General features: G+C 45.4%; 1 protein-coding gene across 1 annotated transcript in view; it reads right to left on the bottom strand.

The window, feature by feature from the left end:
* The window catches only part of SLC16A1 (solute carrier family 16 member 1), a 203,703-nt gene extending 188,838 nt beyond the window's left edge, over nucleotides 1-14,865 (bottom strand). The window contains exon 1 of the mRNA XM_078644437.1: nucleotides 14,718-14,865. Within this exon, the coding sequence (XP_078500563.1) occupies nucleotides 14,718-14,807 (90 nt within the window). The 5' untranslated portion in view covers nucleotides 14,808-14,865. The remainder of the gene's footprint in view (nucleotides 1-14,717) is intronic.
* Between the last annotated feature and the right edge of the window lie 1,649 nt (nucleotides 14,866-16,514).

Raw genomic sequence — 16,514 nt, 5'->3', positions numbered from 1 at the left:
TGTCAAACACTTCCGCATGACCCCCCGGTCGTTTCTGCTGATGCCTGGGGAAATTCTAACTGACACGACAAAAACCATCTTGCAGCCTGCATTTCTGCCCAGGAACTGTCACACACCCAACCCCCCCCCCCCTGTTCTTTACAGTTCAACAGAAAGCCATGAGACACTCACACCCTGTGTAAATGATTTGTTTTCCATCTCCTGCTCCCAGCCTAGTAAACATCCTTGACACCGTGAACAGGTTATCTGGACAATGGTCTGACTGCTGGGCCTTGATCAGGGTGATTGGACAATGGTTTGAATGACCGAGCTTTGATCAAGCTGATCGAACAAAGACCTGAATGACCGAGCTTTGATCAAGCTGAGAGAACAATGATTTGTGTACCAAGCCTTAACCAGGTCACCATCTACTAACATCGTCTGTATCTGGTTATCAACTGCAAACACTGCCCTGATTGAACAATGGACTAACAGCCAAAAGACCAGAATGAAAAAGTATATAAGGCTTGTAAGCCGCGGAGTAAAGCAGCAGCCTCCTCTGTCTTGTTTCTAACGGGCTTGGGACTCTGTTCCATAGCCCAGGCTATTTGAATAAATCTGTGTTCCTCCTGCAGACGAAAGCTCCTGTGTCTCCTTTTACTACGTATAAAGGGAATGGAAGACTTGGGCGCTTCCTCCGCCTCCGAGACCCAGTAAGTGGGTTATTCCAGTTCTTCACTGTCATGTGAATCGCAACTTGGAAGGGACACCCTTTCACACTACCTCCTATTTGCGATTCGAAATGAGTCAATAACCCCATTTTCCAATTTGGAAAGGGTTCACTGTTGGAAACTGGCTCTATATCTACTACACCAAAATGAGGTATAGTGTGTATTGTCAAGGGTCTTCCCTTGTAGAGGAGGATGAATGTCCACAGGAGCAAAGATGAATGTCCCACACACTTCCAAACAGCACCAACCCAAGTGAGAAGATATAACTCACTCAAAGTCAGATGCTCCCTAAAAGTGTGGGGGGAATTTCCCAAGGAGTATACCACTCTCCCCCAGCGGGGACGATGTAACTGCAGTCTCGATGGCAGGAGATAGCTGGAATCAAACATACAACAGTACTAAACTCACTAGTAGTTAACAGGACTAGTACACAAGTGTTCAACATAGAATTCCACTTACCTCACCAGGTGAGCGTCAGGGCACAAGCGAGCAGTCAAAGTCATGAACCAGGAGGAAGGGAACCTGGATGACCACTCAGCAAGGGATACCTCCAATCACGTAGGTAAACAGTTCCAGTCCTGCTCTCGAACTGAGAACAGAGCAAGACTGGGCCACCGGAGCAGCAGATGACAACTCGTATCACTTATGGAGCTAAGGACAAAGTGACACGGCAATAACTCCCACTTCCGACTCATAAACTAAAGACAGAGCGGAGTGGGTAAACATGGAACACACAACTAGCAGAAAGACACACACCACGTCCGACTCTTGAAACTTATGAAGGAGCGGAGCGGGTGTACACTCAACGAGACAATCCACTGATTACACACAAGGCGTCCAACTCGTAAACTGAAGACAGAGTGGAGCACGTAGACAAATACAAACACAACAACGCTAATGCACAGAGAACACCTCCGTCCACTCATATAACAAAAGCCCGAGTGGAACGGAGCGGAAAGAGGGGCTCGAATACGAACCAAAAACCGAAAATGGGGCGTGGGGAACAGAACCAGTCGCAAAGGCAGAAAATAGGGCAAGGCACCGGGGAGAAAGGAGAAAGTGGACGGGAGCTCGGAAACTAGACTTTGAAAAAGGCGGGGAAGGAAAGTGAAGGGATATCGGGAATCAAACGGGGAACCAAGGACAAATACCACGGGCTCAGGAATTCAGAGGAACAAACTGGAACACGAAGGCAGACAGGAACCAAGAACGCTACGGGAACCTCACAAAGCAGGACGCTGAGTAAAGGGGGCGTGGTCACTAACCAAGCAGTAAGCCAAGCATTGATTCGCGGGTGAGACTCCCTTTTCACTTAGTTAGGGAGCGTCCTGAATTTCGCCACACAATCCAGCATGCTATTTAGGGAATGTCACAAAAGACCTCATGGAGTTCATAAGGAATGCGGAAAGGAGAACTCCGATTCAGCCCTGGAGAATCTATGTTGAACACTCGTTCATGTGGTCAAATCCGACCACCCCTAACATGTATAGAGACCAAGTGACCCCAGAGGTAGGCAGAGGTTAAAGTTATATAGAACCTCATTCTCTAATTGTGGTAGTGTGGTCGAGCAGAAAGGCAGTATCAGAGGACAGTGTTAAGCATCTGATGTACACACTCAGTTAGCAAATTAATTCACACACTCAATAACTGAACTCTAGGGCCAATTGTGTTTCTAGAAAAATATATACTGTTGTTTTATTTTTAGAACCAAGCAAGCCTGGCACAGGTAAGCATTAAATACTTTTCAGTAATAAGTTACTGGATATAGAACAGTTTGAAAATGCAATAGAAATTGTACTTTGTTTGATTTACAGGGGATGCAGTAAGTTGCAACACTTAGCAAATACAGTACATGGAAATGAATAGGCTTTTTCAGTAAATTACAGGTAAGTTACTTTTTATGTTACTTTTCTAACTCAGTGCTGGATACCTAGATTCAGCACTGGGACATTTCCTGGAAACAGGTAAGTAATTACGTTTTGGTTATTCGCATGATTTGTAAAGAATTTTTTTAGATTTCAAAACTCCACACTTGGAAACTTTTTGGAGAAAAAGTGTCAATGTTATCATATGGAGGGAAAACAGGTTAACGGTTCACAGGTAGGTAATCGTTTGTGTGAGTAAAGGTTTTGGGGTTAGACTCAGGGGTCTCCCAGGGTCAGTGATGCACTGTTGTTGCACCCTTAGTGGCACTAGGGCAGCTGGGTGCAGAGTGTTGAGGCCCAATATTATCCAAAGGGGGATAGGGGCCTCCGGTTGGTGGCTGCTGGCAAGCAGGCCACGTGGTTGTGGGAGCAAAGCTCCTAGGGTTAAGGTCAGGGCAAATGGGGAAACAAAGTAGCACAAAAGGTGCACCCTTAGCGGCACTGGGGGGGGCGGGTGCAGAGTGCTTTTTCGATGTTGGGCGCCCTGTTGTTTTCTATGGAGAACCTTCGGTTTGCAAAAGCACTGCAGGCAGGAAGACTAGATTTAGGGGCGTTGCAGGTAGGTAAGGGCAGGGACCAATGGGTCCCTTCCCTGGGGTGGGTACACCTCCTATAGTGCCACCCTCCAGTGGGAGGGGGGCAGGAGTCTGACCCTGGTTGGCTGGATCCCCCATCCTCAAGATGGCAGGGACTCGAGGTTGTGCTTCACCTTGCCTCCCCCACCTGAGGTGAGGAGTTGGCAGAGGTGGGCACACATCTCTTCCTCACTTGTTTTTACTGCCGGTTCTCCCTACCAAAGTGGGCGGAGCCAGTGGGCACCAGTTGCTGAAAGCAGCAATTGGTCTGGAGAGGGTCACAAAGGCGGCATGCCTTTGAAGCCTCTCCTTCGTGAACCCTGGAGGAGGCTTGGCACCTCATCCCAGGATGTGCATTGTTTCAGACCCCCGAGAGCAGCAGGCTCTCTGCCCAAGGGTCCAGAAACATGTCTGTTGGTGGCAGCCTAAGCAGCCACTCAGTCAGGTCACTAGAAGTTGGTCGAGTTTCAGGGGGCATCTCTAAGATGCCCTCTGTTGTGCATTTTACTTTAAATTCCACACTGGCATCAGTGTGGGTTTAATGTGCTGAGAAGTTTGATACCAAACTTCCCAGATTTCTGTGTAGCCATTATGGTGTTGTAGAGTTCGTAATGACAAACACCCAGCACCATATACTCTTAATGGCAGCACTGCATTTACAGTGCCCAGGAATGGACTTGGGCACCAAGAAAAAGTGCATCAGTAGTCTGGCAAAAAGTTGGGGGGGGGGGTACTGCAACAGAAACCCACTTTCCTACATTTACCAAAAGCAACATGTGATTAGTGCATGGCATAACGCTATCATGCAGTCACAAATCGTGTTGTTTTTCTAATCGCTGTGGTTGCAACCACAAAATGGTATTAATGGTATTGTACATCTGGTCCACTTGGCCGAAAATACCTCCTGATGTGAAAGGAATTCCTCCTACTTGGGGTACAGACGTGTTTCCCTGCCCTGAGTGTGCAGCTGTGAGAAACTGGAGTTCTGGTTTATGATTTTGGCCCCAGATTTATGCTAATCTATTGTGTGCATGAAGGCCTAGGACTGTTCCTTGAGATGACTGAGGTCCTTGACGGAAGGGTGCACAAAGCATGCCTTCATGTGTTTTACAGTGGGCTATCATCCCTGTCATAGGTTTAGCATGTTGAATAGTTTGTGGCAGCATACCATGGTTTGTTAATCAATAGTTGTTATCGGACCTTTTTTATCTGTGTTAGGGGTCTACTGGCCCACTCATGAAAAGTAGCACTGCTAAACTCTAATCCAGGTCCTAAACTATCGCAGTGAAAATGTGCAAGAATATATGTGTGTGGACTCTGTGGTCTGTACACTGTGTGTGTGATTAAGCCAGAGTAATGGAGGCCAGATGGTTCCTTTTCGAAAGACCCTGCCCTGTTCATGTGCACAATATACAGGTGAGTTAAACAAACTGATTTCCCAGACAGTCAAAGTGTATTGCAGACATTCCCGAAGCATGAGAGAAGACATCTAGGCACTGAATTGCAGAAAGAGATTCCCTTTAGAAATTTGATAAGTTCCTTTTGCTGGAAGGAGCTGATTAGTCTCCCTGAGAATTGCCATCTGGTAGATGGAAGGGTGAAGGGTGGGAGTGGAGTCTCTATTGTTCACAGTGTGAAGGGTCCTTTAACAGAGGCCATACTTTTGTCTCTATTCCTGATCACTGTTCAAAGTGGCTGTGGATAGCCAGATGTAGAAAGATCACCTCTCTTTCTACCTCTCTTGCAGGTGCCTCATAATTGAGAAACCCCCTACTGTGAAAGCATCACCCTACACAAAGGCTCTGTCTAGAAGACAGCCTGGAAAGGACACGTGAAAGCAGAACCAACCCAAACCTGTTTCAAGAGCCACAGAGAATCCTCATCCCCTGTCCCTGTCTTCTTTATCCTTATAATAGTGGGAGCTTGTGACCCACTAATTTTTTCCATTTCCAAGATCTCTTTGACCAAGGAAGTGGGAGTTCGGCAGAATATCCAAAGAACTGCTATGTAAATAAAGTGAACTGTGCAACTGTGATCGTGCAAGTGGCCTGTCCCTTGGTACTGTCTTGAAGTGTGCCCAAATGGACTGTGCTGCCGTGACCCTGAACATATGTGCCCAAAGCAGACTATGTTGTTGCAAGTCAGAAAATGAGGAGCAAGTGGATTGCACCACTGCGACGACTAAACAGACCTGTGTGGGCCAAGCCACTATCAAATCACTGTGAGTGATATTGGATTTGTTCTGCTGCCCTCACAAGTGGTCTCAGTGGCCCAGTGACCTTTGAACCCACCCAACTCATCTTGCATCCAAAAGAGGGCATGCAAACAACCAGAGAGAGCAGCGACTCAGGAGCTGCTCCACGAGCCAGACACCGGGTAGAGGGCTCCACCAGGGTTGGATTGGTTACGCGGGCACTCAGGCAATGCCCAAGGGGCCGGTGTCTATTCCAGCTGTGGGCTGATCTTTTGAGCGGTCTGGTGGGCTAATTTGGGTGGTTTCTGCATTGTGCAATGCCGCCAGCGGCCCAGTGGGTGACCGAGTGACTTTTCTGGAGGCAGACAAGAAAGGAAGTGGAGAAAACACTACTCCGAAAATGATAAAGCTAACTATAAACTTGCTCTAAAAAAGTATAAGGAGGAGATTAAAATTACCCAATCTAATTATTTTCAGACCAAAATTAGTATGGCTGCCAACTCACCTAGAGAAATTTTTAAAATTTTTAAATCTTTGGTCACCCCTCCTGCCCCAATTGAAGACCCAGGACTCGCCCAGGCACGTTGTGAGGAACTCGCCAAATTTTTCCTCAACAAAGTTGCCACCATATATTCCTCTTTTCAGCCCCTTCCCATTGGACCTTCCCTAGCTCCTTATATGGCCCAAATCCAACTTAATGAATTCCCTCCCATAGATCTCTCCACTACTCAGAGTCTCCTAAGAAGCTTAAAATCAGGCTCTCCGAATGACCCTGCACCCCCCACCAAATTAAATCTGGTGTCAGACACTGTGGCCCCAGTCATTCAGGAAGTGATCAATGCCTCGTTGACCTCAGGCCTGGTGCCGCCAACATGGAAGCAGGCCAAAGTTAAGGCCCTGTTAAAAAAAACCAACCTTAACCCCGAAGATTGGGCAAACTATCGCCCCATCTCTCTTCTACCTACTGTTAGTAAACTCACAGAGAAATATGTCAATTCTTTGTTGGCTACCTTTCTCGAGGAGAATAATCTTCTTCACACGACGCAGACAGGGTTTAGGAGAAATCAAGGCACTGAAACAGCGCTCATTGCAGTGGTTGAGGAGGCAAGGAAGATCGTAGATAGTGGGAATCATGCGGCCATACTACTATTAGATCTTAGCGCGGCCTTCGACACCGTTAACCACTCCATTCTACTTAATAGGGTGGAGGAGGTTGGTGTCTCGGGCCGCGCACTTCAGTGGCTACAGTCTTTTCTCGCCAATAGGACCTTTGTGGTGTTTGAAAATGAAGATTCCTCCGCTCAGATGTGTCTTAACTGCGGTGTACCCCAGGGCTCATCCCTCAGCCCCACCTTATTCAATATCTATATGAAGCCGTTGGCTGAGGTGGTGCTTCCCTGGGGAATACAACTTGTTACATACGCAGATGATACACAACTGATTATCTCACTATCTACCAATGATGCCCCTTTTGAAAGACTCTCCAGCTGCCTTAATAAAGTTCAGGAATGGATGGAGGAATCCTTCCTGAAACTAAACGGGTCAAAAACTGAGGTGATGTTGCTGGGACATAAAGCACCCACCACAGTGGATGGTTGGTGGCCGGATAAGCTGGGCCAACCACCCAAACCTAAAGCCCAAATTAAAAGCCTTGGGGTATGGATGGACCCAGCCCTTAATTTTTCTGTGCAGGCCCTGAAGGTAGCTGCTACATGCTATGCACTCCTGAGGCTCTTAAGGAAAGTCATTGTTCTTCTCCCCTTTGAGGCCAGATGGATTTTAGTGCAGGCGTTGATTTTGTCACGCCTTGACTATTCGAATGCACTTTACCTGGGCTCCCCCCAAGGAACAATCAGGACATTGCAAATCGTCCAGAATTGTGCTGCACGTTTGCTGCTGAACATTCCACGGAGAACTTCCGCCAAACCCGCACTCCGTCAGCTGCACTGGCTTCCAGTACAACAGAGAATTGAATTTAAAACCTTGGTGACGGTCCACAAAGTAATTAATAAAAAAGCACCTCTATTGTTACAATCATTTTTTTGCCCCTACCTCCCTAGCCGGGAATTGAGATCCTCTAACAAGAATCTGCTCTCAATCCCTAAAACTAATAAGGTGCGGATGGGGGGCCGACTTTTCTCCCTACAGGCCTCAAGACTCTGGAACAATTTGCCACTCGATTTGAGAATGGAAAGAAACCACCTTAGTTTCAGGAAGTCGCTGAAAACCCTGCTGTTTCCCTAAATTGGGTGAATGAACGCTTTGTCCAAAGCGCTGGGATGCCTTCGGGTAGCCATGCGCGATACAAATGAGTAATCATTCATTCATTCATCCATTACCTCCCTTTTACCAATGGGCAGAGATATCACCTATTTTCTCTTGCTGGGCCGGCCAAATAATGTGTGCATACAGAGCGGGGGCTGGGAGCTTGAGCAGAAGTGGCCTCACTTGTTTTCAGGTGTGTTTCAACAGTATAAACTAGTCCGTGCATTTTTATTACCCCTTACCCCTTTTCTTAAATAAAATTTCCCCGAAGCAGTGTTTTGCGGAAATAAAATATGCAAATGTGGGCCACTTTTTTTTTGCATGACCGGGCCGAGTTTTAATCCCAATTCAACTTTGGGCTCCACAGCTGCTGCTCCCAAAGACAGGACTGGAGTGCTAGTGGTGATGCTTTAGCACTATTTATTAGTTTTGCTTAACGTATATATTCATCTGCACATCATAAGCACATATATAAAGTGTGATTTTTAAAGTAAGTTAGCCATAGCTAATGTAGGTCCAATTTTAAATGATTCACACTAAGATGAAAATATCGCTTCGGCTGCTGTGTTCTTTCTCTCATTTGAGGAGCAGTAGGTTACGCTAATTACAATGTTAGAAAATATTTTAGTTTCTGTTAGAAATGTTTATCTGTATGCATTCCGCAGAGAGTGAATAGTGAATTTCAACACCTGTGGCCGGGACAAACTAACCATTGTGAATCATCTTACTACGAGACATCTCTCGAAGGTTGTGCAGCAGAAAACTTCCATTGTGTGGTGACTGGGAAGAAGAGTGAAGCCATGTTATGAGGGAACGTTCAATCCTGATTGGTCTCCTCACCATGGAAATCACGGGGGCGTTGCTTCTTGTCAAAAATGGTATAGTTTAATTGTGCATTGCTGAGCTAGTTCAATGAAGATGCCCCTTTCTACTCTCTTGAGACCAGATGGCTTATTCTTCTGCTCAAAGTGTTAGACTTCTGAGCAAACCCATAATTTTTTTACCCAACTGAATATATATTGATTCTACCTTTAGGCTTTACTTGCTAAGATCGCCTGCTCGACGTTCCCCATTCATTCAACTTCTTAGTTTAACGTGTTAGATAACTTCCCTTCAGTACCTGAGAGGCCCTTGTTCCCAATCTACCCCCGCCCCCAACCCCATCCTTCAAAAACAAACCTTGCTGAGGCTTTAATGGGAAAAACAGAGGAAAGTAGGCAAAGTTTCACATAAAATATTGATAAAAGTGTGTTGTAAGTGATGAGGGCTGACATTACCATTGACTGCAAAGTTGTGGACTCACTGGCGGTCATCATAACCAGACTCCATGTCCACTGCCTGGGTTAAGATCAGGCAGAACAAAAGAAAGCCTCCACACATTGCCAGACATGTCCTTTATGGGCACCTGAGTCTTGGCTATAATGGCCATCTACAAAAACACTGGATGCCCCTGCTGTCTGCCAAGAGTGCCAACTCTGATGCTAAGTCATTTCATGCAAAATGCAGAGAGAGCTTGTGAAAGACACAACAGAGAACATCATCTACCAAGAGAGCATCCCACAACATTGAGAGATACCCCTACTACCAACATTATATAGATCATATTTGATGTTCACAATAGTGTCACACAGATCATAGGACAGCCTCTAATTTACTTTCAGAGAATTCCAAAACACTCTCAAACCACCCATCACACAACATTCACAAACAAAATAATCTCATAGTTTACCAGAGTAGTCACATAGTCTCAAGATATGTGTAGTTGCCCCAACACTCTATCATATTTTGATATGGCTTCCAAAATTTCAAAACATATCCCACAACATGTAATCACAAACCCTCCATGCCCCATCACTCCATTTCATAGCCTTCAACTTCAAATGCCTATAAACACAACAGATACAGCAAAACCTGGCACAAGGAATGGGGTGTCATCAGCACACCCTCCTTGCTCTGCATTATTCTGGTGAAACCTGGGATTTTTACATGAATTTGGCAGAAATATCAGATTTTACTCAATTACTTTTAGAGCAGAACAACTATTGATTAGAAAACTGCCCAGTTGACTTGTTTCATTCCTGGCCATACAAACAGTGGGGCTGCTAAGCAAAGCGGGGCATTACTTTTCCATCGGATTCAGCCTAGTAGCCCTTGTTGGACCTTTTATGACTTGATGACATCAGCAGGAGTTGCTGGTTGCAGTGGTCACAGCAATAATAATGGACAAAACAAGGATCAGGGTGTCCTGGGAGTGGTTTCATATGTGATGCCTGGAATAGGTTGTTGTGATGGTGATTATGAGATGATGGGCCCTTTCCTGTATTGGTCTCAATGTGCATTGGATGTCTAGTGTGTATAGCCATAGGAGGTGGATACCACCTCTACAGTGGAAAGCGTAGCTAGATGGGCTGCTGAGAAAGGCGGTCCAGCATTGCAAAGATAGTTCTGTGTAGGAGGTGTTAAACTGGGGCTGGATCCATGATACATACTGGTGGGAAGGTACAATGAAACCCTCTTAATATAATCCTGCTGTGTGGGATTGGCTGATGAGTGGTACAGCACAGTAGAGGCTGATTTATTCCCCAGCACTGCTAATAGGTCGGGCCAATGGAGTACTGGCGGAAAAAGGAGAGCTCTCAAATATTTCCTGTGGTGGGTCTGCAGTATACTAGCTGATGGAAGGTCTGCGTTAAATTGACGTACAAGAACTGTCCGCCACTGGCTGATGGAGATTACACTATCCTGGCTCATGATGTCCTGCAAAGTACTAACTAAGGGCTGGGCTCAGTAATGGATGAAGGTGGATGGAAATTATTGGCTGCACCATATTGGTTGATGAGAATGTGCACAATAACTGCTGATGGTTAGCATTAAACTACTGGCTGAAGGCTTGGACTTAAATTTGGCCGGTAGGGGTCTGTATGATGTTGACTGAGACATAATCCAAGCAGCCTCACGTGTATCCATCAAAGCTTGTCTTGTAGATGTCCATTAGGACCTCCACGGCTCCTTACTGCTCGGCATGCATCCAGAAAGCCTCCTTGCCCCCATCTCTTTCCTTCACCATTATTAGTCTGCTGTGAAAGTGCTCAGATATCCACATGTTTGGGAATTGTATAAATGGAGTCAATAAAAATGGTCAATAGATTTCAATGCTTTACGCTGTATGAGTCTAACATTCTCTGGTAGTGCAAAAAGGCTTTGTTTTTAAAAATATATATTTTTATTGGTATTTACAGATTACAGATTACATATAGTAACACAACATACAGATTTGTGTTGGTATGGTTGCTTCACGCCATTAGTTGCCATTAGTTGGGAAGGCTTTGTAACTCCTTCCCACAAGTCTTCACAAAACCTCTAGTTTGTTCACATTCAAAAGGGAACTAAGAATATTTTATGACAGACACTTTGGTTAAAGTGAGTATCACTACTTGCATCTAGTATGTTCATTTGACCTGTTTTTCCTCTCTCTCTGCTCTCTGGGTGAAGTGCTGTGGATTTATTCTCATGGTATAACTACTTGCTATACTGAAACGCCTCTGTTGGTATGAACGGTTTGTTGTTCCATATTTTCCTGATGCCAAAAGGTTGTTTAAAGACGTTTTTAACACAAACTTACATCTTGCTCTCTTGTATAGCACCCTAATGCCTTCTGACCAAGCCGGAGCTGTACAAAAAGAGCAAAAGTAATACATACAAAAATAAAACTAATGTTTGTGTACTTAACATAGAAGTGAAACCAAACCACACCTCGAGTGCCGGCGACTTGCTGTACGTGACCCTGGCCGCGTCTGGGATGAGAGAAACCGTGACAGACACCCCACGCGCAGTGACGCAGCTGCTGTGCGTGACACACACGAATGAACTGTAGCAGTGGGGATTGTGAAGCTGAGTAATGCGTCGCAGTGACGGGCGGGACAGTGACGCAAGAGAGACTCAATCACGGTACACACGGAGTCTGACTCAACATTCGCAGCAGGGCGAAGCAGGAAGCAAGGAAACTATGTATATGGGAGACAGCCCCTTCAAAGAAAGGAAGTCACAAGGAGAACTAATGGTAAGGCAAGGGCGCGCAGCTTTCAAATAATGCACAGAAAGTGTCATTGAAATAGCGGGTTTACAGTCACAAAAATACTGGGCTGGCGTGTTCAGTGCCCCTTGAGTGAGTAAGCAGGACATGCCTGTTTCCACGAGCCATGGGGCGGCCAGTCTGTGCTGCAAGCTGATTACACGCACAGCAACAAATATAATTCTCGCACGAGGTTACGTACTGGGGCGAGATGGTGTCTCTCCTTGGACTCCAGTGCTTCTCTTAGAAATGTAAAGGTGCAAGGTGGCGTAGTGGAGTCACGGGCTGTGGCAAGACGCCTGCATTGTTTATTATGTTGAGCAAACAAAGGATTGGCTCACCCAGTCAACGAAGACAAAAGTGCTCTGCCAAACCGGTCGATTTTCAGCCGGGCGGGGAGAAACACGCCACTCAAAGCGACAACCTCACAAAAGTAGAAAACACAGGGTACTACTGTACAGTGTACACCACATCGATGGGCAATGCACGGCCGTGTCCTCCTCGGAGCCCTGGAGACGCGACGCAAAGCCAGAAAGTGATGTATGGAATGCTTGCCTCATCTCAGCCACTAGATTAGGTACTCTGGACTGCATTCCGGAAGTTCGTTCGTTTGCTCACTGCACAGTACAGGCAAGGGAGGACACACCATATGAAATCAGTCTTAGCCCTGTCCCAAAAGCGACAGCCCAGCTTGATCTGTCTGGCCAGGTCCACTCTGTATGATAACGCAAGTAACCCCAAACACAGGACGCCCTCATTAGCAAGGTGCACGTAGAGTCCTATGGGATGCAGATGCAGGCCCCTACCTGCACATACCTGGGTCAGTTTCCTTAAGGTGCATGGGTATGTCTTGATATGGGTCCCTTGATCGCTGTGCCATGCGGTCTTAAGTTGAACCTCACTGACCCCTCGGAGTGATGTGTGAGGTGTACACACTCCTCAGAGGCTGCATTTTCACTAGGACGTCTCCAAATGCTCAGTATCTTTTGGTCATCACTGAACTTTGGGAGCGCGTTGTTATATGTCTACACACTGCAAAAGTAATTGAAACCTCAAGATGTTCCCCTGAGATGGAGGTTGGTGGTCCATGCACGGTTAAGTATACTTACCATTAACTGTAAGCAGATTTTGTTATAATGCTCGAATTTCATACAGCCAAAATGCCTTCTGAAAAATCCACACCCTGATCCAGGACACCATGCTATCACTAGACCCGTATTGTCTATGAATACCAAGCTGAAAAGTACCTGAGGAAATTAAAAATAGAAATGAGCAGGGGGTGGTCTGCCCCCAGGTGTTAACTTTTGAAAATCCCTTTGATACTAGGCCAATAATTCCAAAAAGGAGGGTGGTGGAGTTATGCCTCCGACTTCAATTCTGACTTGAGTACACTTTGCTGTGAGATTCGAAAAACATCTTTACTAAGTTGTAGCAAGGGAAGCATCACATCCCGTATAAATGCAGACCTGCCACCACACCACCTATCTTGGCCCTATGTTGCTCTGCGGTAGTTGCGACAATCTCGAAATTCAGTGATATGAAAAATTGTTCCTTGTTGTGGTAAACCATGGCAAACCCTGTGAACAAGCCCACAGAACGAGAAAAAAGCAGACTAATGATCTAAACACATAACCCCTTTAGCTGCTGGCTTGCAAAGAAGGGCTTACACGCATGTACATATGTTAATATACAGCTAGAAGCTAGCAGAAATTACCAGATGTCTCCTTAATTCCCATCAATCCACTCACATTTATTTCCTCTCAAAAGCTGCAATCAATCAATCTATCAATCTATCTATCTATCTATCTATCTATCTATCTATCTATCTATCTATCTATCGATATATATGTGTATATATATATATATATATATATATATATATATATATATATATATATATGATATGATATGATATGATATAATTAATAACATATTCATACCACTTGGTGCTTTCAGTTGCCCAAGGACTCGCTCTCTTTGAGAGTCCTCCAATTTCGAAGTACTCATTGCTCCACCAGAAATGATCAAAAGTATTGTATTGTATTACATAAGTGGTAGAGTGAGAGCCTGAGAGGTTCACTCAATGTAAAACATCTTTACTAAGTTGTAGCAAGGGAAGCATCACATCCCGTATAAATGCAGACCTGCCACCACACCACCTATCTTGGCCCTATGTTGCTCTGCGGTAGTTGCGACAATCTCGAAATTCAGTGATATGAAAAATTGTTCCTTGTTGTGGTAAACCATGGCAAACCCTGTGAACAAGCCCACAGAACGAGAAAAAAGCAGACTAATGATCTAAACACATAACCCCTTTAGCTGCTGGCTTGCAAAGAAGGGCTTACACGCATGTACATATGTTAATATACAGCTAGAAGCTAGCAGAAATTACCAGATGTCTCCTTAATTCCCATCAATCCACTCACATTTATTTCCTCTCAAAAGCTGCAATCAATCAATCTATCAATCTATCTATCTATCTATCTATCTATCTATCTATCTATCTATCTATCTATCTATCTATCTATCTATCTATCTATCTATCTATCTATCTATCTATCTATCTATCTATCGATATATATGTGTATATATATATATATATATATATATATATATATATATATATATATGATATGATATGATATGATATAATTAATAACATATTCATACCACTTGGTGCTTTCAGTTGCCCAAGGACTCGCTCTCTTTGAGAGTCCTCCAATTTCGAAGTACTCATTGCTCCACCAGAAATGATCAAAAGTATTGTATTGTATTACATAAGTGGTAGAGTGAGAGCCTGAGAGGTTCACTCAATGTAAACATCACATTGTTATACCCCGCATGGTTTGTAATGCCAGGCGAGCCTGCAATCTTCCTTTGGGTGAAAGGTCAGGAGTTTAGGAGGTTTCTCCTGCCTGGGGCTCCCTCGTGCAAGCTCCTCTCAGGGTCTCCGTGGCATTTAAGTTTCTTTCTTACCTGCTGGCGTGCTCGCTGGCTCCCCTCCCTCAGTGCTTTTTCTTGGCTCCTCCTTGAGACATCTGCTGCTTGCTTCACAGCATTACACATATATTGCAACAAAAAGACCCGGCGTCTGCCAATGTTTCCTGGAAGTGGGATGCTCGCAGCCGCGTCGCCTGCTTTCTAATTGCTTAAAAGAGGCTCACCGGGAAGGCCTGGGATTGGACGAGGTGCCCAGGCATCTTTCCAACCGCCCCGTCCCCTGGAGAGGTGACTGCCATTTAAACGGCCCTCCCTTGCGTGCAATGACCCTCGGGAGGACGACGCGTTATTGTTTGATCTCTTGCCACGTTTGTCTCTCTTGGCAGGGGCCCTTCCTTTCCCTGCTCTGCGGCCTTGAACTCTCACCCTCAACAGTAGCTGCTCGAACTTTGCGACCCGCGCAGCCGTGCACAAATAAATTGTGGACTACGTGATAAAATCTGAGTTCCTATTCTCAGCACGTGATAATCCGCGGAGGCCGCCTTCAGGACCAGAGACTGGACTCGAGATGAGCCGTAATGTACTGCGAGCAGCGACCACCGAACGCAGGCCTTCCTCATGAGCACGCCCTTCAAGTTCTCCATCATTCACACCAATGACCTAGAGTCCACGGTAGGGGAAGTGACATCATTTACACACATCCTTACCTCCTACGGCATTGGCCATAACCCCCCCTTTTTTTTTAACCTTCAACCCCTTACCAGCCTCTCATTTGCTGTTGAGTAACTAAGAGAATGCCAGCAGTGGAATATAAGGCCTTGTGTACTTCCTGTTCCCGCTGTTGCCTTCATGACCCTTGAAATTAGTTGCAATAAAGGCAATGTCACAAGTACCAGAGGTGAGGCCAAGGGTGGCAGCTGCTGCCACCGGCTACGCTGGATTAACATCCATGAGACTCACCCGCTTTTCCCTGCCCTGTCAACACTAAGCCAGCTGGAGGCAGGTCAGCACAGGGCCCTCTATATTTCACTCTGGCTGAAAACCTCTTCAACATATCCAAGGCAGCCCTCTTCCTCAACCTTGAGGAGCTGAACATCTGACCGCATATCATAAGCAAGGCTTGTGTTATGATAGAATTATCTAATGAGCAAAATCTCAATATATTGTGACATCGCTGTTCTGGTCCTCGCCAATTATCTGTAGATCCCTGCACTGGTTTAAATACTCCCCATAAGCACATGGGTGGGACCAGGGCACAAGTTGGGGGTACATGTGGGTGGACGGCATCCACCCACTATTTTTAAAGGGTGGACGCCGTCCACCTTGCCAAGAAGTTGGGCCCCACTGAAAAATATGCAGGCCTGGGCGTAGTTTGCGGAGTTTTGCTACGCAAAACTCTGCGAAGTTACAAAAAAAACTCAGCGAATTTCCGCAAGTGGTGGAGTGCAGTGCGAACTGCAGTTTGTGCTGGTATTCAGAAAACTCTGCAAACTCCGCCAACAGAGCGAAGTTGACCGCCCAGGCCTTAAAATATGCTGAATTTGTCCAGGTGTAATTTGCAAATCCCTTGCAAACACCGGGACACATGTAAACAAAAATTCCCAGGCAGGCACATAAGTTACTAGCATGTACACGTGCAGTTAAGATTATCTACAAGAACATTAAACAACTGCTTTCTCCAATAAACTTGGTTTTAATTTCTTTTACGTTTTCATAAAATATCATACGATAAAAATGTATTACAATGTTCAGGGAAAATGCAAACTTCATTGTAAATATACATAATTTGTCATGTTTAAAATTTTCATTGGACACTATAAAAATAGATGGTTT

The sequence above is a fragment of the Lissotriton helveticus genome, chromosome 5_1, assembly GCF_964261635.1.
Source record: "Lissotriton helveticus chromosome 5_1, aLisHel1.1, whole genome shotgun sequence".
NCBI lineage: Eukaryota > Metazoa > Chordata > Amphibia > Caudata > Salamandridae > Lissotriton > Lissotriton helveticus.
Note: the sequence above shows the minus strand (reverse complement) of the source record. Positions and strands in the feature narration are given on the sequence as shown.